The 22,407-nt window shown below is 48.4% G+C and overlaps 1 protein-coding gene across 1 annotated transcript; it reads right to left on the bottom strand.

Moving 5' to 3' along the window:
- Positions 1-14,616: 14,616 nt before the first annotated feature.
- LOC8037235 lies at positions 14,617-20,136 on the bottom strand. The gene is given in 4 exon segments (XM_040222784.1): positions 14,617-14,637; positions 15,401-16,211; positions 16,213-18,281; positions 18,406-20,136. Coding segments are annotated over 4 exon segments (4,632 nt in total).
- Between the last annotated feature and the right edge of the window lie 2,271 nt (positions 20,137-22,407).

Here is a 22,407-nt window from a genome sequence, read left to right as displayed (position 1 = left end):
CCGGACTACTTCGACTCAACAACGAATTGCCGAGCAAACCGTCCTACTACAAAAGAGAAGTTCGCAATATTCTATGCAGAAACAAAATACACACCCACGGTGGTGAGTGGTAGAAATGTAATAATTCACACCTGAATAAACAGCGATGCAGACGCTCGCTCTACTCTTGCACGAAGTTGACGCGAATGCTTAAAACAAGCAGTGCGCACCGTAAAGAATACTTCTCGTATCCCAACAAAGCGCGCCTTCCTCAAGCGCTCGGCCTGTGCGCTGAAGGAGTTGAAGCGAAACAAACAAAAAGACAAAACATTTCTTCAGTTGGCGACGTGACGGCTGGCGCAGGAGCGGCAGAAAACGGCAGCGACCGTGGCGGAGTTGCAAAAACCGCGCACCCCACGCGCAACACGAGCGCCGGCACCGCGACCACGGTGAGAGCGAGAACTACTTCTCAGTGAGTGAAGTCGGTGAGTGACTGAGTTCATGAGTTCCATGAGGAGCGTGAGTTTGTGAGTTCGTTGAGTTCAGTGAAAGGGGGGTTCAGTGGGTTCATAAGTTCGGTGAGTTCATGAGTTCGGTGACTTCATGAGATCGGTGAGGGGCGTGAGTTCGTGAGTTTGTTTGAATTCATGAGTTCGGTGAGTTCATGATCTTATGAGTTCGTGAGTGAGGACTTGAAGGTGAGTGCGGCCTTGAGGGTAAGAGGGTGAGGGTAAGTGAGTTATTAACTTTTTTTTATTTTTGAGCTTTTTGTGAGAGAGTGAGTTCAACCAAAAATGCCGACCCCTGATTATGAGTTGCAGTTGTGCCGGTGTCCCGGTCGTTACTGTAGCTTTAACTGCTCTGCACGTAATGGACACAAATATGTTTGTGAACCCGCCTTCACGGCTTTAATCGCGGCGAGAAGTTTGGGTATCGCCTCCTGGGGGAAATATTTCACAACCGAGAGTAAGGATACTTTAACCTCCTTTGATGGTGCAAGCAACGGCAATGCCGAGCTTCTATAGACTATGATAATTAAAACCTAACCGCGTGCGTGGCACGTACATTAGTGTGATGAAAACAGAACCGCCCCAAGCGAGCTTCTCACCGCGAGTAAGGTGTGCCTAAACAGAAAACGGCTCGCTCTTGCTGCCTAGAGGAATGTTAGAACGCATGACTATTCTAGCATAGTGCTATAAAGTGGGGGTTCAAAACAAGTGCAGGTAAAACCGAATATAACATTGGCCTCCCGAGGCAGTATTTCGGAAGTTTCGAGCTCATGCAAGCTGATGAAATGTAATATACTAAGATTTCAAGAATCTTTGTCTGTCCTTCGCGCTATTTATGTAAAATCATGAATATCATTGCGTGCATCTTTACGCATCTCTTTTTGCAGTAAGGCGTTCTGGAAGGGATTTTTTGGAAAACATAACATTAATTATCTTTTCCGAAATACCCCAGTCTCGGGTTAAACAAAACTATGATTAATTATCTCTCTCTTTTTGAACATTTCGTGTATTTGACTTCCAATTCATCATGTGAGCATAGGGTCCTTTTTAGCGTACCCTGCAACCCGATGTTTCACACTGCCAATCAGCAAACAGAAAAACACATTTACGTAGACTCCACAGCTCGCGTAGTTTCGAATATCGTCCTTCCAAGTCGGTCTCAAGCGGTTATGTGAACTTTATAAAGTAAAATTTTTTATCAATATAAAATATATATAATTACTAATTGAATATTTGACAACATAAATAAAGGGCCGACCACTCTAAAACAATGCCCCCCAAATTATTTGAAAGCGGTTCTGCCAATCTTTTCCGGCGTTTTTATCCTCGACAGGCATGTTGTAAGTGATATGGGACGGCCTTACATACATTTCTGATTTTGAAGCTAATTTAAATAACTATGTGTTCCTCACACCTATAACTTCTCAAACATATAGAAGTCTGTTATTGCCTTTTTTATCTGGTGAACACTAGTTTTATGTGTCTGTGGGCTGGACGAAAAGAAAGTAAACAGGGGCGCGCGGTGGAACTATGATGATTACGCACGCAAACCGTCAGAAAGTGTCCAAGTAAGTAGCTGCCTTGTCGAGTTAAACATGAAATACTTCGTTTTACTAAAAAAAAAAAAAAGAATATTGAAGGACGCTTAAGCTTCGCCTTTAAAAGTGGAACGCGATCGCGTCAACGGGCCTCGTTTGCATCGCATTCTCATTTGCCGCGCAAGCGTGCCTCGCGTGACCTAGTGAAAAGCGTCTGACTCTCAACTAAAGGGTTGTGTTTTCGAATCCTGCCTAACATTTTTTTATTTTTTCTTTAAGGCAAAGGAATTACTTTCAAAAGTGAAATCATTTGAAACATACGGTGACCTTTGTTTCGCATTACATATCATGTTTTAATCACCCTCATTCCACGCGTGATGTCACGTTTCACGTAAGCATTGTGGGTTGTTTGAAATTTTTGCGCTAGGGTATGTAGGTCTGACGTCATGGACCTATCGACCAATCAGGATTTTCCAGTCACGCCACCGACATCGATCGGCTTTTCTGCGACATGAACTCGTTAACGCTATCGTGTTAAAATCATCAATTAGCAAGGGTGATGCTCATTTGCAAACTAAATTGTCCGGCATCTTGTCAACAACAAACCTCAACAGCCAGGCTATGCCAGCTTATTCTGTATAAGAAAATGTTCACTTGGGCAAGCGCTATTTTGGGCCAGATTCGATCTGAGTGCGAAGGTGCGTATATATTAGAGTGAACAATTGCAATTACTCCTTGCTCCATGATTAGTCGCATGCGTGCGGTGCTGAGTGTAAACAATGTTTAGTTAGAACAACAGGCATTTAGATTGCCGCTCGGTGTTTCTATAAAAGACTGAAAGGAGTTATCCTAAAACTTTGTTACATTTCGAAAATTTCATTGATTTTAGCTCACTTGGGTCGTCATCATATATATATATATATATATATATAAAACTGAGAAGAAAAAAACCCTTAGTGAAAACAGTTACAACGGACGATTTAATCTTCGACGTTTCGGCCGGAGTCCGGTCTTCCTGACGAAGGCCGGACTCCGGCCGAAACGTCGAAGATTAGATCGTCCGTTGTTGCTGTTTTCGCTAAGGGTTTTTTTCTTCTCAGTTTTATACCCACGCCTTCAGCCTCCCGCCACCATGCCCGTTATATATATATATATATATATATATATATATATATTGTGAAGTGTATTTCGTAAACCTTATTTCATGATATATGGCCACAAGGTGCATGCTCATTTCATATTTTTATGTGATGTAATTAATTTCTTAGTTCAATGACACGATTTCACTTTTAATACTGACACACAAAGTTGTACCAATCACCGGTATTTTAGACGACCTACCACACTTCGCGACAACATTTTATACCGTGTAAATAGATCAGCTTGAACTTTAGAATTTTACTTTAACACGAACAAAGGACAACAAAATACAGCATAATTCTAAATTAGAAGCTGATCTATTTACAGGTATGTACCAACAAGCTCAACTCTTTACTCTTGTACTTAAACATTTTCATTCAGGCAAAATATATTTTACTCGTAAACAAATAGATATTGAGTCGTATGAACACGACGTTATGTATGTTAATGTAGATTTTCTTCTACTCTTGCGTCAAAATTAAATAACTGAATTTAATATTTTTGGTACTTAAGAACAAAAGTAAATTGCACGGACGATCGAAGAAACTATATAGTTAATCGTTTCACAACGGAAATAGTGTATATTGCTTAAAGAACGCGGAAAATATATTCTCAATTTAGCGGTTCAAACCGGTTCGAACCGGTTCGAACCGGTTTGAACCGTTATTTTTGGCTCCCCGGAACTGAACCGGAACCGAACCGAAAGCCATGAACCCGAACCGGAACCGAACCGATAAAAATTTCGGTTCGACACCCTGGTTGGGACCGAAGGGGCTCGCCTGAAGCGCGTGGTATTGATCGCGACAGGTGTCGCGTCCGGCGCCTTATCCGAAAGGTGTGCGCATGCGCGGCTCCACGCGCGAAAGTATGAATCTTTGGTGCCGCTTTCGTGGAGTGCACATAGGATTTCCGATACAGCTACGACCTGCCAGCGGTCGTACCGCGGCATCAATTACGCTGCGGCACGATCGTTAGCAACATGATGCTTCATTGTATTGGACGGTACAAGCTACATTACCCTTGCTTTACATAAAAACAATTGCGACTTTAAAGAAGCGGTTTCGGTTTGTCAGGTGGTGAGCATTTTAAATGAAATGCCCATTTCCTTGGTCGCAAATGCCGAACATTAGATATTTGAAAGGGATATCTAAAACTCGGAAGCAGTTTTTTTTTTTTTCCTATCTTATTTTATAACGGAACGAAACGGCACATACTAAAGTTTGAGATTGTTTTAGTATGTTTTTAATACCCCAGGTTAACTTCTCTGTCTTCTTTTCTGCCCGTCTTCTTTTTCTTGACCTTAATCAGCTCGCTTCACTTGTCACTCAATCTTGTTTCCATTTATGCGACGAACCACCCAAGCGACGGTCGCAAAGGGGTGAGAATCTTCTATTTCTTCGTGGCTGCAACGACCAACCGAGAATCACCCGACGTTCACTTGTAAAAAATGGCTTATAAGCCGTGACAATTTTTATCACGCGTTTTAACATATAACTTAACTCCAAAAACTGAGACAATGTGGGCTGAACAAGTAATGCTTTATAAGATTCAAAGAAAACAAGAAACTATTTCACATCATTTTGAGCAAAAAACATGAGCACACGTAGACCAGGCAAGGAAAAAGTTGTAATAGTTTACAGCACGGCATTGCAATAATGGCTACAATGTGCAGCGCATACATCGTTACGATGTGCAGCGCATTATCCTCTTGAGGGTAAACCATCTGAAACCTACACGCTCACAACAATACATTTAACCGACAGCTGCTTTCTGACAACCAGGTAAGTCTAGCCTGAGCTGGGTATTCGAAGGGAAACACCCATGGTTCCACAGGGGGCGTATCTGGTTCACGCAGACATTCAGGGTGTTTTCGTTTTATTCTTTACAGAACTTTACATATCTTACAAAAAAAGGATGTGGCAGATATGTGGATGCCGTCTTTCGTTATATCTGTAGGGCTCGGTGGACAATGAATGGGTAAATAACCATTGCAATGTTTAATAATGAACCAAGATTTGTTAGTTAACTTGTTTACTAACGGCTTGAAAGGCCATGGTGCAATTGCAGTTTTAAAAGGAGTCATTATTAAAGGCAACGAGGTTCGACAATTCGCGAAAAGGCAACGAGGTTCGCAAAATTAATCGTAAAAGTTTGCCTTTCCTCACTTGATTCAGAAACCGCGTTATGAAAATAATACGTAGAATAGTAACTTAGCCGTCCTGATGTGTGGCGCCGGCGAGTCCACCGAAGAAACGCTGTCGAGTTAGTGACGAGGTAGCAGAGACAACTGCGTCATTCTTCTACGCATCAATCTCAGCACAACCTCATTCGCGCTTTCAGTGCGCAGTTTTTTTAATTAAGTGAAGAAAGGCAAAATTTTAGCGATGAATATCTCAGGACAGAACGAGCGGGTTGGTAGGGATAATTAAGCTTGAGGAAGAAACGAAAATGGATGGAAAAACACAGCAAAAACGAACGCCTTGTTACTTTCGCTCAAAGCTCGTTGTTTGTTCGCGAACTTTTTAAATTAGGTTGGCCTTTAATGATGGCTCGCTTTAAAGCTGCAATTGCAACATGGCCCATCAAACATTTCATTAACCCTCTGCCTACCGCAAAAATTAAAAAAAAAAAAAAAGATTTGAAAATACCGATTTTTTTTACGTGCCCTATACTCTGTTTCACGTTGTGTTGTACCGCAGGAAAGGCTGCAAGCGCGAGCTCCTTGCTCTAGGGCACATCTCGGCGGCACGAGCTCCCGCGCACCAAGGGCAGCTGCCAACGCTATGAGCTCGCGCTCCTAGCTTTCGCTACATGCACCGCTCAAAGAGAAAAAAGAAAAAAAAAGAAAAAAAAAAGGCGGGCTGCGCGAGCCGGATAACTCGACTACAGCGCCGCCACGAACTGTCAATACACGCGCACTCACGAGCTCCCGTTACCGAGCCGCTCCGGTCCCAACACTACCCAAGTATTCTAGTACACTGTACTTCCGGTTTATCTGGGGTGCCTTCATGTGCGCACTGCTTAGGGTGGTGGCATCTCGTCATTTTGTCACACACGTTTATTTTTATTTTTTGTTCGGAAGCGCGTGAAGGAGCGTGTCCCTGCACGCGCTTGTGGCGCTGACCGTGCTATGGCGACATTTTGTTTTCGTCGATTTCTTTGTATTTTTCCCGTGAGCGCGTGCTGTCGGCATGTGGTACTACAAAGGGTGGCAATCTCCTAAACAGAAGGACATTGAGGCAGCCTAGGTTTATCACTCTAAGCCCCTCTACCTCGTTGACGCCGACGCACCTGAATCGCGAGCAAAAACGCGCCATGCGGCCAGCGCTTTAAAGGGATACTACAACGAAATTTCGGCGCTCGTTTTTTGGTCCATATGTGTTCAAAAAAGCAGCATCACATCGAGCATACCAATATCTGATTAAAAAAGTCACGAAAAAGAATTTTAAAACGAATTAAACGGTAGCAAAGAGCACCTGGTGGATGTCGCTAACGCCTCGCTTGTAATGCCCGTCTAGGAACCTTGACAGCTAGTGACGGAGGTTGTCTCGTCTCCGGCCACAACGAGAGAAGAGGGGCAGAAGGAACTCCCCTCTTCCCGAGAATGCCTTTTGTGTGTCGCAGAAGTCGCTATTGTCCCCCTACAAGATTACAGAAGATTAACCCGTCACTCAAAATTTGTACAAAAGCAGCCGCTTCGGTGGCTGGAACGACTAGGCCATCCTCTCGACATCAGCCTCACCGTAGCTTTGCTCGTCTTGAGACGACCTACGTCACGATTGCGTTCGATGTCACGTGGTCTCCGCTGGGCCTTCTCCGAGCACTTGTTAGAGTGGGCCGTTTATAACGAAAAAGACAGCCACCAGGCTCAAAATACAAACGTGCGATTGTCATTTACGGATATTGTGGATCATATTCAACCTATTTTTGAAAATAACGGGAATATTTCAAATTTCGTTGAAGTATCCCTTTAAGGTCCGTTCACACTCTTGCGACCTCTTAAACTTGGGTTCCTTAAAACTTCTTAAACCAGAGAACACACTGGCGCCATCTATTGGGAAGCAGTGTAAACTCGGCGGTCCGGCATATTTTTTTTTATTTCTCGCGCATTATCCTTTCTTTCTTGGCTCGAAAAACTTTTGTCAATGTTATAAACGAGCCTTTCTACGGGTATTACGCACATTTGACCTCGGAAATCTCGCAAAACCTTCGCTCTTGTGAAATGCAGTTCCAGGGTCACCGCATAGATGGCGCCACAATGCCAGTGTGTTCCCTCATTCTAAAAACATTTAAGAAGTTGTAAGAGATCTCGTCTCTCTCAGTCGTACTCGGTCGCAAGAGTGTGAACGGGCCTACCCTTTCTGCCCCCGCTCCACAAAGACGCCTCCAACCAATACCACCTAGAAGACAAGTCCTGCGCATGACTTTTCGTTAGTAGATCCCCGACCCGCCCCAAGCGGCAAACACCCCGAAGCTCGACGAGAGTAGGGGCTCCCGGCGGAGCGCGGGCCAAAAGTGGTCGCAGAGCCCCTGGCGAGCTCGGAGCCTCCGCTAGCAGACGAATTCTCCGCAACGCATTAGTTTGCCTATTTCCGTGCGAGGTGACCAATGAAAAAAAAAAATTGTCAGGGTACTCGCTGCTTTGAATGTTAAAAAAAAAAGGTGCCACCTCATAAGTGAAGGACATTTTCTTCGCGTGGGATGGATGTTAGAGCTTTCAGGTTGCAATTTCGGGGCTCTCCTGAAGAAAACACTCTGTCACAACTTAAGTAAGCGAGACAAAACACGAATGTACCTTCGCATTGTCTTTTAAAAAAGGGCAATGTACAAAAATGTTAGAACGTAGCTACGTTTCAACTTTACTGTTCCTATCAATCAATTTGTTTCGTTGTTGCAGTTTCCATTTCTCATAAATGTCTTGCTTATAATCGTTTAGTCGAACAGACGAATAGGATGAAGAAGCAAAAGGCAATTTTGAACCACGTACGTTATTGCAATGTCCGTATGCTCTGGAAGAAGTCGATTGTGCACAGGCAAATCTGACGCTATTACTGAAATTAATAAAAGTGGAGTTACAAGAAAAACAGACTTCCTGCGGGTCCAAAAGAAAAAAAAAACAAGGAGAGCGTCGTAGTGCGAAAAAGAAAGTGATTTCGGTCGCGTTATATACGGTACACAAATTCCAATTGTTAGCACCCGGACGACTAACGTCTTCGCCTTCCTTGATAAAAGTCGGCACCCTTTGGACCGCCGTCAGCAACTCTTTCCATTATTCTGTCTACTTTCTTTTAATTTTTGAGGAGGAGCCGTCGTCGCGTTCTTTCTTCCTCCTGTTTTTTTTTTTTTTTTTTTGTGTGTGTGTGTGTGTGTGTGTGCGTGCGTGCGTGCGTGCGTGCGTGCGTGCGTGCGTGCGTGCGTGCGTGCGTGCGTGCGGGCGGGCGGGCGGGCGGGCGGGCGGGCGGGCGGGCGTGCGTGCGGGCGGGCGTGCGTGCGTGCGTGCGTGCGTGCGTGCGTGCGTGCGTGCGTGCGTACACGGTACTCGGGCATACACCAGAGCATACTTGAAGATGGCAGGCATGTCATGTCAACAAGTTTTTGCGATGTGTTAGAAAATCCTTCTTCCGCTTCCCGAAGTCCGAACAAACGTGAGTAATTAAGTTGCTGCAACATTAAAATTAAACTAAAACAAACCACTAAAAAAAAAAAAAAAGAAAGTGAAGCTCTTTTCTTTCTTTTGTTATGTTGCCGCTTTCTTTTTTTCTTTTTTTTTCTAAGCACCGCAATGATCGTCGTCGTTGAAGGAGTTTCTTTGCTGGGTGATTTGTATCTTTCTATCGTCTGCTAACGTTTTGTTTTATTCGCTGTTGTTTGCTACCTGTTCCCCATTTTTTTTTTATTTTCACCTGAGAAGGGGACTCCATTTTTCCTGCAAAGTTTGGAAAGTGTTTTCACGGTCATTTTCTTGTTACTTTTTTTTTTATGCTGCAGCGGCTAGTTCGCTTTCTCTTGTTATCTTAACATGCTGTTTGCGCACGGTTTAATTATCACCTATTTAGGTAAGAAACTGTGACAACGCAGTCTTTAACGGATCAACAGCAACCTTTTACGACGTAGTTCGAGCAGCTAAACGCCTTTCTTCTGCTTGCCAGATGCGCTCCAAACTTGTGTGATCCCCTGAGTGGCGTTTGAGACCACCAAATAGACTGATACGTCTTCGCTTATGCCCGTGTTGTTATTTGATTGTCGTTCCAGTTACGATCAGTGGATCCCGCTTCGCAAGCGGACCGACCGTAATGAGTTGTTTCAGCTGTTGGGGTGACGAAACGAGGCTCGCAAAGCGTCTGCTTACGTGGACCCCGAGTCCTCTAGAGGCGTTCGCCGCCGCTCCCGTGGGTCTTCGGAGGAACTACGCCGCATTTACTGGCCGCCACAGCTAAGTGCGCGACTGCTTAGTGTGAGCTAATAACGAGCTGCCACAGTTCACTTGCAATGTGCATGATGAACCATCAAGGTTGCCGGTCTTAGCGTAGCGAGCTCGTTCTGAGCACGACCACTAAAGCAGCCGATGGAGCAGACGATGGAGCAGACGATGTAGCAGACGATGGTGCTCATCTGGGCTACCTAAGGAGCGCTGAGGGGATCTACTGGTGATGATGTTTAGAGGTAGGAAACGCGCAAGCCTTGTGTTCTAGGTGGTATTGCTCCAACCCGGCTCTGAGAACGGCTACTCGGCTCGCTTCCCCACGCGGCCATGTCACCCCGTTCCCGTAAATCCCCTTGGACCAAAGAAAGGGATGAGACGTTGGGGCGCCCTTCACGGAAAGCTCAAGTCGGGTAGACTTGACGAGTTGTCATGTCTGAACGAGGGGGCGATTTGCGGCATCCCTACAATTACTCAACCTCAAATCATGTAGGCTAATGTGACCGTGAAGTGATGTATCTCCAAGCAAAAAGATAATCGCACTTACATTCTCTAGCCATGGCTGCATTGTCAGTTCGCTGCTCGGCACGCATTCCACTACAAATGTGTATGAAAAGAAAAAAAATCGCCTTCAAAGACGTACCGTACGCCTTCAGAAATGAGTCAACGATGTTCAAGGAAAGCTAATAAATACATTAAAAGGCACTGCTAATTTCTTGCAAAAAACAAACACCGCATCGCAGGGTTTAAAAAAAAAGGTTATGTTTATACAGCCGGAAGTTAGTCTGCCTCAGTGGGCGTCTGGTGTCTCAGCTGCAGATCAGCAATTAGAACCGGCGTGCGGTACCGGCGTACCGGCTTGCGGTCGTATATCATAATGTGTGGTGCACGTAGGCACAGTGTTCTGGACAGTTGTAGTGGCAAGGGCGGCGCCCGCCTCGTGAAGATTTTGCGCGCAGACGACACCATGCGCTGTTGTGCTGCGCCCTAAGGGCGCCCTACGAGCGCCCGTAGGGCGCCCGTAGGCCGTTGATGGCGTAGGGCGCCCGACGGCCGTTGATGGGGGCGCCCGTAGGGCGCCCCCATCAACGGCCGTCGTTGGCGCTTTTCGGCGCGCACTACTGTGGTTCGACTGGAGCTTTTCGCAACCACGATGTGCACATAGTCCCGTAGGATAAGTCGCGGTTCAAAATATCTCTCGCACATCGCTGATGTCTCGGCGAGGCGCTCTCTTCTCGTTTATGATTTTGTTCCCACTGTAGTCTGCGCGACTCCTCTTTTGGCACACGAAACAGCGACGACTTACGATCGCTAGTGCTCAGGCTGCCCCTGTTGTCCGGGTAGCCCGACTTGCATCTCGGCGCGAAGCAGTGTGTGTCTGCCATTTTCCTTGGATTTATTACCGAGACGACAACAGAACGGTGAAGACTCCCCATCACTCCACCACAAAGAAAAGTGATAGGTTGCTGCGTTCGGGAGAAGCGTACCTCCTCGACCTCGCCTTCTTCTTCGCTCATCGCACATGTGCCAACAACATTCCTCGGGCCCGGAACTCCAGCCCCACGTTCTCCCCTCGCGGCCATTCATGTCGACCGTCTTCACGCGGCCCATTGTAAACGGACGCCGCTCTTGCCACTACAACTCTCCAGAACACTGTACCTACGTGCACCACGCATTATGATACCCGACCGCACGCCGGTACTACATCCACTATTGTTAACGTAGCAGCTTGGGCGAGTTGGTTGCGCATGATTACACACACCACAGTGCACTATTCACCAATGTTTGTTTGCAAACAAGCTCGCTGCCGCCAACTATCGGCGGACCCCTGTGCGCTTCCGGTTTTCCTCTTCTTTTCCTCTTGCCACACATCCTTTTGTTATTTGTACTACGTTCTACAAAGCGCAGGTTCTTACAAACCTATTACAGGAACCTCTCCGAAGGAAAATCTTATTTTCCGATCGTTGTGTGTTACTGAAGAAATAAATACACTACCGGAAGTGTACTGGGGCACCAAATACTGTGGCGCCCTCGTGGTACCAACTCCCACCGAATGCGGTGATACTCCACCGTTTTTTTCATTGTCTCCGATTTGCTTGAAATTTTGCTAAGCTAACCAACAAACATTGCTAAAATAGTATCCCAAATATTAGGTCAAAATATTGTTTTTTCGCGAAGTTATTGAATTTACAGTTTTGGTCTTCACCATGTTTTTCAAACTGAAAGTCTCTACTGGCAACAACGAAAACGTGACGTCAGTGGAAGGCAGGGGTTAACTTTTTGGACTACAGAAGTTGTTCTTAACGGATTTGAAGCAGTTTCTTGGTGTCAAATGAGTGCTTTGGAAGCTCGCTCCCGTATCCGCGCTCCAGCACGGAACAAATGATTGGCATATTCTATTTTTAGACTACCTGCTCGACTGGCAAGCCTGCCTGCCACTGACGTCACGGTACGGAAAAGGGCGCGAATATTTGAATATTGGTTTTTGCACCATTTTCATTTGCCGATTTCACAATACCTATTATGAATTTCGCGATACTAAATAGCATACCGGAAAGGCTAAAGGCCGGGGAGTTAGAAAATATAGTTAGTTGATGTAGCTCAAAAAATCGGTGGACTACCCCTTTAAGGCCCGTTCACACGATGCATTTTTCTCGCGCATCTAGTGTCGCGAAACGTAGTTTCGCGAAATGGTTGCGCCGTCTGAACGAGCCCGAAAAGGACGCGCGCATCTAAAAAAAGTTGCGCGCACACCTCGCTTCAGGAGCGAGCTTTTGCTCAAACTTTGCCGAGTCCTGTTAATCACTCTGAGGGCGCCGCCAATGGCCGCTGAGAGACGCTATCACGTGGCCTTTGAGGGGGGAGCGAGCTGTTTGAGAAGACCACCTCACTGCCGGTGTTGCCGAAAAAAACCGAAACCACGAACGATGGATACTGCCGGCTCTTCCGCAAGCACGTCAAGCACCACTGAAGGAAAAGTGAGTAGCATATCGGAAAAAAATCCAGCGATGGACGAAGACGTAATTGGTGATGATGATAATTCGCGTCTATTTTTAGTCATAATTAAGAAATAAAACCTTGAGACAAGGAAACAAAAAAGTGAAAGCCGCTTACAACTCCCTGTAACGCCGAATTAGAGCGCAGCTCTTGAGGAGGAGGAGGGAAGGACGCTGGGGGGGGGGGGGGTTAGACTAACCAGGGGGGGGGTCACGTGACCTTGGGGGGTCACGTGACCTTGGGGGTCATGTGACCCCCAATGCCGATGATGTCATCACTGACGTCACTGATGATGTCATCAGTGACGATGACGATGCGGGTACCGATGACGTCATTAGTGACGTCACTGATGACTTCACCAGTGATGATGGTGATGCGAATGTCGGTGACGTCATCAGTGACGTCGCTGACGACGTCATCAGTGATGATGACGATGACGATGCGGATGCCGGTGACGACATCAGTGACGTCACTGATGACGTCATCAGTGATGATGACGATGACGATGCGGATGTCGGTAACGTCACCGGAATCCACATCGTCATCGTCATCATCACTGATGACGTCACCGGCATCCACATCGTCATCGTCATCATAACTGATGACGTCACCGGCATCCACATCGTCATCGTCATCATCACTGATGACGTCACCGGCATCCGCATCGTCATCGTCATCATCACTGATGACGTCATAATCACCGATGACGTCACCGGCATCCACATCGTCATCGTCATCATCACTGATGACGTCACCGGCATCCACATCGTCATCGTCACTGATGACGTCACCGGCATCCACATCGTCATCGTCATCATCACTGATGACCTCACCGGCATCCACATCGTCATCGTCATCATCACTGATGACGTCACCGGCATCCGCATCGTCATCGTCATCATCACTGATGATGACGTCATCGGTGATGATGACGATGACGATGTGGATGCCGGTGACGTCATCAGTGTCGATGACGTCATCGGGCGGTCACGCGACATCGGCGGGGGTCACGTGACCTCGGGGGGTCACGTGACCTCGAGGAGGGGGTCACGTGACCTCAGGGGAGTCACGTGACTTCAGGGGGTCACGTGACCTCGGGGGGGTCACGTGCCCCCCCACGAAGTCACGTGACCCCGGTGGGGGGGCTCGCGCGGTGCATTATGGGACATTTCCCATGATGCACCGCGCGGTTACGCCGACGCCGACGGCGACGCCAACGGCGACGGCGACGGCGACGCCGACGGCGACGCCGACGCCGCTCAAGCCGGAAACGGGCCCCTAAGAGCTGCGCTCTAAAAGGGACGTACACAGTACCGTCTCAAAACCAGCACAGCGTGCAGCTCTCATTTACTTCCACAACAGTCTTCTTCTTTGTTAACCTCCATCCAAATTATACATATTCAACAGTAAATAAAGTAGATGGCAGTAAATGACAATTCAATAACTAGTAAATGACAATTTAAGAGTAAATTAAGTAAATGAAAGTAAATGACAGATGTATGTTGTGCTGGTTTTAAGACGGTGGTGTGTATGTCCCTTTTTGTTATTTCTTAATTATGATTGTTCACCAGCTCGCATGCGTTATGACTCTTAGAATGTGGCGAGAGATGGAGAACACGACGCTGAATGGCTAATGGTGACGATGATGATCTTGGCTTTCAACTGAAGCGCCACTTTATGGTCAACACCCAAACTATTTTCACGGGTCTAAACGTCATCGTTGTTGCACGTGAAGCGATACGTGTGAACGAGCACATTTCGCGAAACTTGAGTGTCGCGAAACTGTTGCGCGCCTAAAAGATGCATCGTGTGAACAGACCTTTACACACGAAAAATAAAGCAAAAATAAAAAAAAAAAAGCCGCGCTGACTGACAACTCTTTATATATAACTTTGTCTTCTTCAACCTCTAGCACCACCGAATTTCCCAAATCACGCGCACCGATCTCCTAGATGCCAAAATTTTTTTTCTCTTTTTCTGTCAGGTGTAAAGTTGTAATACAGTTGTTATAGTTCCTGGCGATACGTTCTGCTTATTCGAGTGCCATGGCCGACTGATGGGGCGAAGATTCCAAAAAGGGCTTTTACCTCAGGTGGTATCAACTTGTTGCGGATGCAATATCCGAAGGATCTTGCCTGACACACGCTAATGGCAATCCAGATGACAAGTGAGTGAGTGAAAACTTTATTAAAAGGAGAAGTAGGATGTGGTCAGTATGCGATGTCCAGACCATGTAGGTCTCGGACTGCATAGGCCCATTCGACGGCCTTGACTTGAGTGTCTGGGTCGTCGCTGGCCTTTACTGAGAGCCACGCGTCGAGTGAGGGAGCAGCCATGAGATCTGGGGGTGGAGGGTGCGCTTTGCAGTCCCAGATCATATGATCTAAAGTAGCTTTTTCACCGCAGAAGCGGCAGTTCGGGCTAGAGATTTGAGCAAATATGTGCGAGTATACATTTGGGTTGGGGAAGGAGTCCGTCTGAAGTCTTCTCCACGCTACCTGCTGCTCCCTCGAGAGAGAGCGGTGCGGCGGCGGGAATTTTCTTCGTCGGAGTTTGAAATGGGTGGTGTGGTCGTGGTAGGAGGTAAGCGGTTCACCGGTTGCCTCCGGAATCGGACTGTCCACTGCTCGGCCGGCTCTAACTCGAGCTTGTGCGTGGGCAGCCTCGTTTCCGGGGTTTCCAGCGTGCGCCGGGACCCATACCAGGTCAATTTCTCGGAGGGGGGATGTCTCGGCAACATTTTCTAGGATATTTCTGGCTGTGAGTGAGATTCGGCCTTTGGCATAGTTGGTGATGGCGTATTTAGAGTCGCTCACGATGGTTGTAGCTTCTGTAAAGGCAATGGCCGCTGCAATTGCGGCTTCCTCCGCGGTTTCCGCGTTTTTGGTGAATACCGTAGCGGCAATGAGTGGGGTGGCCGCGTCAGAGTCTCGGGGATGGGGTACCCCGCAGATGGCGAACCGGTGGCGGCTGTCTTGATAGTTGGCTGCGTCAACGTATATGACGTCCTGGAGTCTCTGCAAGTGTCGATGCATAGCCCTGGCTCTTGCCTCTCGTCGACCCTGTTGGGTTTGCGGGTTCATGTTCTTTGGTAAAGGTTTTATTCTAATCTTTTTTCGTATATAGCCTGGAACGGGGCCTGGATGGTCCGCCATAGGTTCTCCTTCAATGCCCAGTCTATCCAAAATCATTCTCCCCGGTGGTGTGCTGGAGAGTCGAGCCGTCTGTGTGGTTAGATGTGCTTCTTTAAGTTCAGAAAAGGTGTTGTGTACTCCCAGGGCGAGCAGTTTCTCGTTGGCCGTAAATTTAGGTAGGCCCAACGCCGTTTTATATGCGTGTCGGATTAGAATGTCAATCTTTTGTTCTTCTGCCTTCTTGAGTCGGAGGTACGGGAAGGCGTATGTGATTTTGGTGATGACGAAAGCTTGAAGGAGCTTGTGTAGGTCGTGCTCCTCCATACCTCGTCTTTTGTTAGCGATGCGCCTGATCATGCGCGCTACCTGGTGTACTGAGCTCTCGAGTCTCCCAAGGGCTGCAATGTTGCTGGGGGTGTTGGAGATGTGGAGTCCTAAGACACGTATGTTCTCCACTTCTTCGATGTTTTGGCCTTGAATCTTTATGTCAATTGGGATCTTGTCTTCGGGTTTTTTTGCTCCGTCTAAGGACTAGGAGTTCTGATTTGGGCTGGGAACATTCGAGGCCGGCTCGCCGTGCCTCCTCTTCTACGGTGTCAGCCGCTGCTTGGAGAGCTTCTTCTATTTGTCCTTCCGAGCCGCGGTTCGTCCAGATGGTAACGTCGTCTGCATACAGAGTATGATGGATGTTTTCAATGGCGTTAAGCCTTTCTGGAAGCTTCATTAAAGCCAGGTTGAAAAGGAAGGGCGACAAAACAGCCCCTTGTGGTGTTCCTCTGTTGCCGAGCCTGATTGGGTTGGATTTCAGTGGCCCGATGGTGATCTCTACCGTTCTGTTTTCTAGAAAGGCTTTAACGTAATTGTACGCCCGTTCGCCTGGGTTGAGGTCGGCTAGGTGTTTCAGGATGGTATTGTGTGATACATTATCGAAAGCCTTTTTGAGGTCGAGTCCCAATATTGCTCTTGTGCTTTTAATGGAGGGGTCGAGTATGTCACGTGATAGCTGTAGCATGACGTCTTGGGTGGAAAGTCCCCTTCTAAAGCCCACCATGGAGTATGGCATGAGGTCGTGGTCTTCCGTGTAGTCCCGTAGTCTATTGAGTACCACGTGCTCCATGAGCTTCCCGAGACAGGACGTGAGGGAAATGGGTCTTAGGTTGTCCACGTTGAATTTCTTGTTAGGTTTTGGAATGAATGTCACTTTGGCATGTTTCCAACTGCTGGGGATTAATCCGGCCTCCCAGCATACGTTGATGTAATCTGTGAGTGCCGTGACAGATTTCATGTCAAGATTACGGAGGGCCTTATTTGTAATTAGGTCTGGTCCTGCCGCTGAGGTTGTTCTAAGCTGGCCCAGCGCGGCCCAGACTTCTGCGTCTGTGAACGGCTCGTCCAGCTGCACGTTTGGTCGCCCCGAATATTGTGGGCTCGTTTCTCCGTCGTCTGCGGTGTTCAGGTATTTCTTCCGGAGGAGGTCCAAGAAGTCTTGTCCGTCCCCGGGGTATTGATGGATGATCGCAGCGAGCTGTCCTTGCGCAGCCGACTTGGACTGCGTGGGGTCGAGAAGGTGGCGAAGCAGGTGCCACGTCTTCTTATTCCCTAGTTGTCCGTTTAGGCTGTCACAAGTTTGATACCATTCTTGCTGGGTGAGTTGTCTCGCATGTCGCTCGATTTCACTTTCGAGTTTGGCGATTCTACTTCGTAGCCTTTTGTTGAGCCTTTGTCTTTTCCATCTCTTCATGAGACTGTTTCTTGCCTCCCACATGTGTGCCAATCTGGAATCGAGGTTACAGTGTTCGGCATCGGTTGGTATTTCGCTCGTATTCGAATCTACACTTTTACATATGGATTTGACCCAATCTTCGATATCTTCAATTTCAGGCGGGGCCGTTTGATTCCTTTCTTTCCTGAATTTATCCCAATCTGTGAATTTAGTTCGTTTCCAACTCTTCTTACTACTCTCCGTGCGAAGGGTAGTGGCAAGGATGTAATGATCACTGTTGAGATCCGCGCCGGTGTTCCGCCAGACGGGGTTCTTGACATTCTTTGCTAGCGTGAGGTCCGGGGTGGTGTCTCTACTAATGCTGTTGCCAGTTCTGGTCGCTGTGTGAGGATCGTTTAGTAGCGAGAGTCCCAATTCTTGGATTTTGTTCCACAGGATGTTTCCTTTCTTGAACGACTTGTGGTATCCCCATTCGACGTGTGGCGCGTTGAAGTCGCCTGTTATCACTAGTTGCCCCTTTTTGGCTAGTTGCGTGGTCGACTCTAGCAATGCCGTGACTTCTCTGGATTGATCTTTCGGGGAGCTGTACACGTTGAGGACGTACAGGCTCACCTGCTCTTTCTTGGCGGGAATAATTTCTGTTAGCGTGTAATCTGCCGCAGAATTGTCGAATTCGTGTTGTATAGCCGTGAGTTGGTTGCTCACCAGCGTAGCAGTCATTCCCGTTTTGCGTGGTATATATTTTTGAGATATGGCTTTGTACCCTGTTAGGCTAACGGGCCCCATTGGTTCTTGGATTGTAATAATGTCCGGTTTGACTTCTAAATTTTGAATATGAAGCTGCAGGTTGGATTTTTTGCCTCGAAAACCCCTACAGTTCCATTGCCAGATACTGATCTCGTGGTTATGGGCTGCCATGTTGGGGAGCTGTCAGCTGCGCAACCGCGGTCGCTATCGTGCTCACTTGGACTTGTAGTGCCTTGATGGCCTCCATCATTTCTTCTTTGGTCTGCTGCAGGTTTTTGACAACGTCCATGGATGTCGCTTCTAGCCTATCTGCTCGGGCCTCTACTTTGTTGAGCCTCTCTTTCTGTTCGAGAGCCAGTTTAGCTTTGACTGCGAAAGTTGACGCCGCTTGGGACGCCGAGGCAGTTTCGATTCGCCTCTTGGGATTCTGGGCATCTTGCTGATCTTTTGAGGCCTGTCTTTTGAGAACGTTCGTGGATTCTACTTCCATAACTGCACCCTCGGAAGGGGTGAGGGAGCGGCACGTGTCGTTAGTGGTTGTTGCGCTTTCACCGGGGTGTTGGGTTTGTGTGAGACTCGCGATTTTATTGCCTAGCACACTGATCTGGGACTGCATTCGTTCTATTACAATGGCTTGCTCCCTCACTTGATTACGAAGGGCCTGCTTCTCCGGATCTTCCTGCCACTTGATGGCCCTTTCTCCTGGCTTGGTCCAGGGGTTTTTGGGGTCTCGCCTTTTGCTGGACGATCGTTGTTGGTCCTTTTGACGGTCCCTCGATTGGCTGCTCCGTGTCGCCGACTTGCTTCTGCTTCGCAGTAGTGGTGGGAAGGACGATGATGCTTCCCTCTTGTCACCTCGGGTCAGGGTCTCGTGTTGCCGGTTTCTGTCCCTCGACTGGTGCTTAAAGTTCTGCCCGATGTTTAGGTCAGGGTTGCTGAGCGGATTGGGTCTCTGGGAGGCTTGCTGCTTAGCGAATCTGAACTTACAGTTGCTGCTCCCAGTTTTGTGCGCCCTTGCGCAGATGATGCAGACTGGGGCGCAGGTTGTTGGTTGTCCCTCCTGTGGTGGTGGGTGCTCTTCTCCACACCTGAAGCAGAGGTTTCGTCTTTTTTGTGGGCAGACGTCTTGTCTGTGCCCTGTCTTGCGGCAGTTGAAGCAGGCCTCCACTCGGTTGAGAAGGAGGACCACTTTATGTCTTGTGCCGGGGTATCTGAGGAGCCGGGGGAGCTCCGTTCCGGCTACCGTAATCATGATGTGGTTAGTTTTCCCGTAACGTCTTGCCGACGTGACGATCCAGTCGGGGTTGTAGGAGTTGTAGTTCTGGACTAACTGCTCGTCTGTTTCGCCACAATACTCGTTGTGGATCAGCCCTTTTACCGAAAGATCGGGGGCAGGCGCGTACGCTTTGATGGGGCATTTCCTTCCTTCAATCACGAACTCTTGTAGGTTGAGGTACGCGTTCGCACGTTTCTCACTGGGCGTGCTGATTGTGAAAGTACGGTTGACCGGGTGTTTCGTAAGAATATCTTCTGAATGGGCGTTGCCGTCGGTAATGTTGGCGGCTAGGCGAAGCGCTTCGAGCAATAGCGCTCCGCCATGTGCAGGAAGGTCTAGGGCAGACTGTGGCCTAATGACAATCTTGTAATGATCTGCCGGCAGTCTCGGGATCGGGGGTCTTCTTCTTCTAGGGGGAGGCCTAGACCTCTTAGCGGTAGAGTCGAAGGGCTTGCCTTTGTTGTTCATGCATTCATGGCTGCCGGTGGTAGCTGCGGCTTCGTATCCCATGCCGGGTGCAGCGACGACGGCACTGCCTGACGCCGAGCCTTCGTCTTCTTTGCTGGCACCGGGGCGGCGGAATCGTTTCTGGTTCTTGAGTGCCGTGGAAATCCACGTTCCATCGTTCAATTCTCTGTCTGTAATCGGTTCACCTTCAACGGTGATTTCCATGTTGCATGCGTATCAGCTCCTTCTATGGAGCCGACGTCGTTGGGGGAGCGGCGGCCTTGCGACCGTACTCGGGCTAGGCTTATTAGGCCTAGCGCCAGAAAAATTTGGACGACACAAAAAACGCTAAAAAATAGGTCTTCGGGCACTTGCGCGCACACATCAGTAGTCGTCGGGGTCCAGGCGAGATCTTGATGGCGTTGGTAATGGTTTGGGCAACCAGTATCAAGAACAGAGCGCAAACTCCAGCGGAGAGCATAGATAAACGCCCTTTCGATAACGGCGTCTTCTTCTTTTTTTCCCAGATGACAAGGAAACTTGGGGTTCAGGAGAGATGCGGAGAAAGGCCCGATGTACTAGAAATGTATCTTGTTAACGTAGCAGCTTGGGCGAGTTGGTTGCACATGATTACACACACCACAGAGCACTATAGCAAACAACACTCACACCTTACACACGAAAAATAAAAAGTGAAAGCCGTTTACAGCTCCCTGTAACACCGAATTAGAGCGCAGCTCTTGAGGAGGAGGAGGGAAAGGTACTGGGGTGTGAAGTGACCTGGGGGGGGGGGTCACGTGACCTTGGGGAGTCACGTGACCATGCCGATGATGTCATCAGTGACGTCACTGATGACGTCATCAGTGACGATGACGATGCGGACTCCGATGACGTCATCAGCGATGATGACGATGACGATGCGGATGTCGGTGACGTCATCAGTGACGTCACTGATGACATCATCTGTGATGATGACGATGACGGTGCGGATGTCGGTGACGTCATCAGTGACGTCACTGATGACGTCATCTGTGATGATGACGATGACGGTGCGGAGGCCCCCCGAAGTCACGTGACACCCCCAGGTCACGTGACCTCGGCGGGGGTCACGTGACCCTGGGGGTTGTCACGTGACCTGGGGGGTGTCACGTGACTTCGGGGGGAGTCACGTGACCTCGGGGGGGTCACGTGACCTCGGGGGGTCACGTGACCTTGGGGTGACCTTGGGGGTCACGTGACCTTGGGATGACCTTGGGGGCCACGTGACCTTGGGATGACCTTGGATACGCCGACGCCGACGCCGCTCAAGCCGGGAACGGGCCCCTAAGGGCTCATTCACACTGGAAGCGGATCCGCGTTCGCAAAGCGGTTGCGAACGCGGTTGTATAAGGATTCAGTACAATTGCACGCGCACACGATGACATCAAATGCGCGTGCAATTGCACTGGATCTTTATACAACCGCTTTCGCAACCGCTTCGCGAACGCGGATCCGCTTCCAGTGTGAAGGGGGGGGTAACCGCTCATTCACACTGGAAGCGGATCCGCGTTCGCAAAGCGGTTGCGAACGCGGTTGTATAAAGATCCAGTGCAATTGCACGCGCACTCGATGACATTAAGTGCGCGTGCAATTGTACTGAATCCTTATACAACCGCGTTCGCAACCGCTTCGCGAACGCGGATCCGCTTCCAGTGTGAATGAGCGGTAAGAGCTGCGCTCTAAGAGCAAAATTCAAACAAACCGCGCTGACTGACAACTCTTTTTATATAACTTTGTCTTCTTCAACCTCTAGCACCACTGAATTTCCCAAATCACGCGCGCCGATCTCCTAGATGCCTAAAAAAAAGGTTGAAGAAGACAAAGTTATATAAAAAGAGTTGTCAGTCAGCGCGGTTTGCTTGAATTTTGCTTTATTTTTCGTGTGTAAGGTGTAAGTGTTGTTTGCTATGGTGCGCTGTGGTGTGTGTAATACGTCCACTAAATGAGCTTATTTAGAAGGACTAGACGGTACGATGCTCATCCAGATCGAAACGGGCAGGGGTTAGGATTGAACCCACGATCCCTGGGTTCTGCAGCGCGAGCTTTCGCTCCACGTGCACCAAAGTCAGCATCGCGCAGCTTGCTCCGTGTGCTGCGGCGCCCTGGTATATTATGACGACGACGGGTGGCGCACACATCGACTCAGATAAAGGGGCTTTACTCTCAGATGCCTATTCCAGTCGCCGCGCCGGGAAAGGCTCATTGGCTTCGCTAGAAGTGCTCGTTTGTTTTGCTTCTCCAAAAATATTGCCTCATGCGTCCAGACTACCCCTACGGCAAAACGGACAACACACTGCCATGCCCCCGGATGCACCAGGAGATACATTTCTGCCAGAAAGAAAGAAAAAAAAAAAAGCCTCCTTCGCCGTTCTCGACGACGGTGACGACGAGGACGACAAAGGTGTCGGCAGGTTTATTCTTGCGTAACGCTTGCCACGTGTCCAAAACCAGCATAGT

The sequence above is a fragment of the Ixodes scapularis genome, unplaced genomic scaffold (assembly GCF_016920785.2).
Source record: "Ixodes scapularis isolate PalLabHiFi unplaced genomic scaffold, ASM1692078v2 PGA_scaffold5__190_contigs__length_132052651, whole genome shotgun sequence".
Classification (NCBI taxonomy): Eukaryota; Metazoa; Arthropoda; class Arachnida; order Ixodida; family Ixodidae; genus Ixodes; species Ixodes scapularis.
This window is presented reverse-complemented; position numbering and strand designations above follow the sequence as displayed.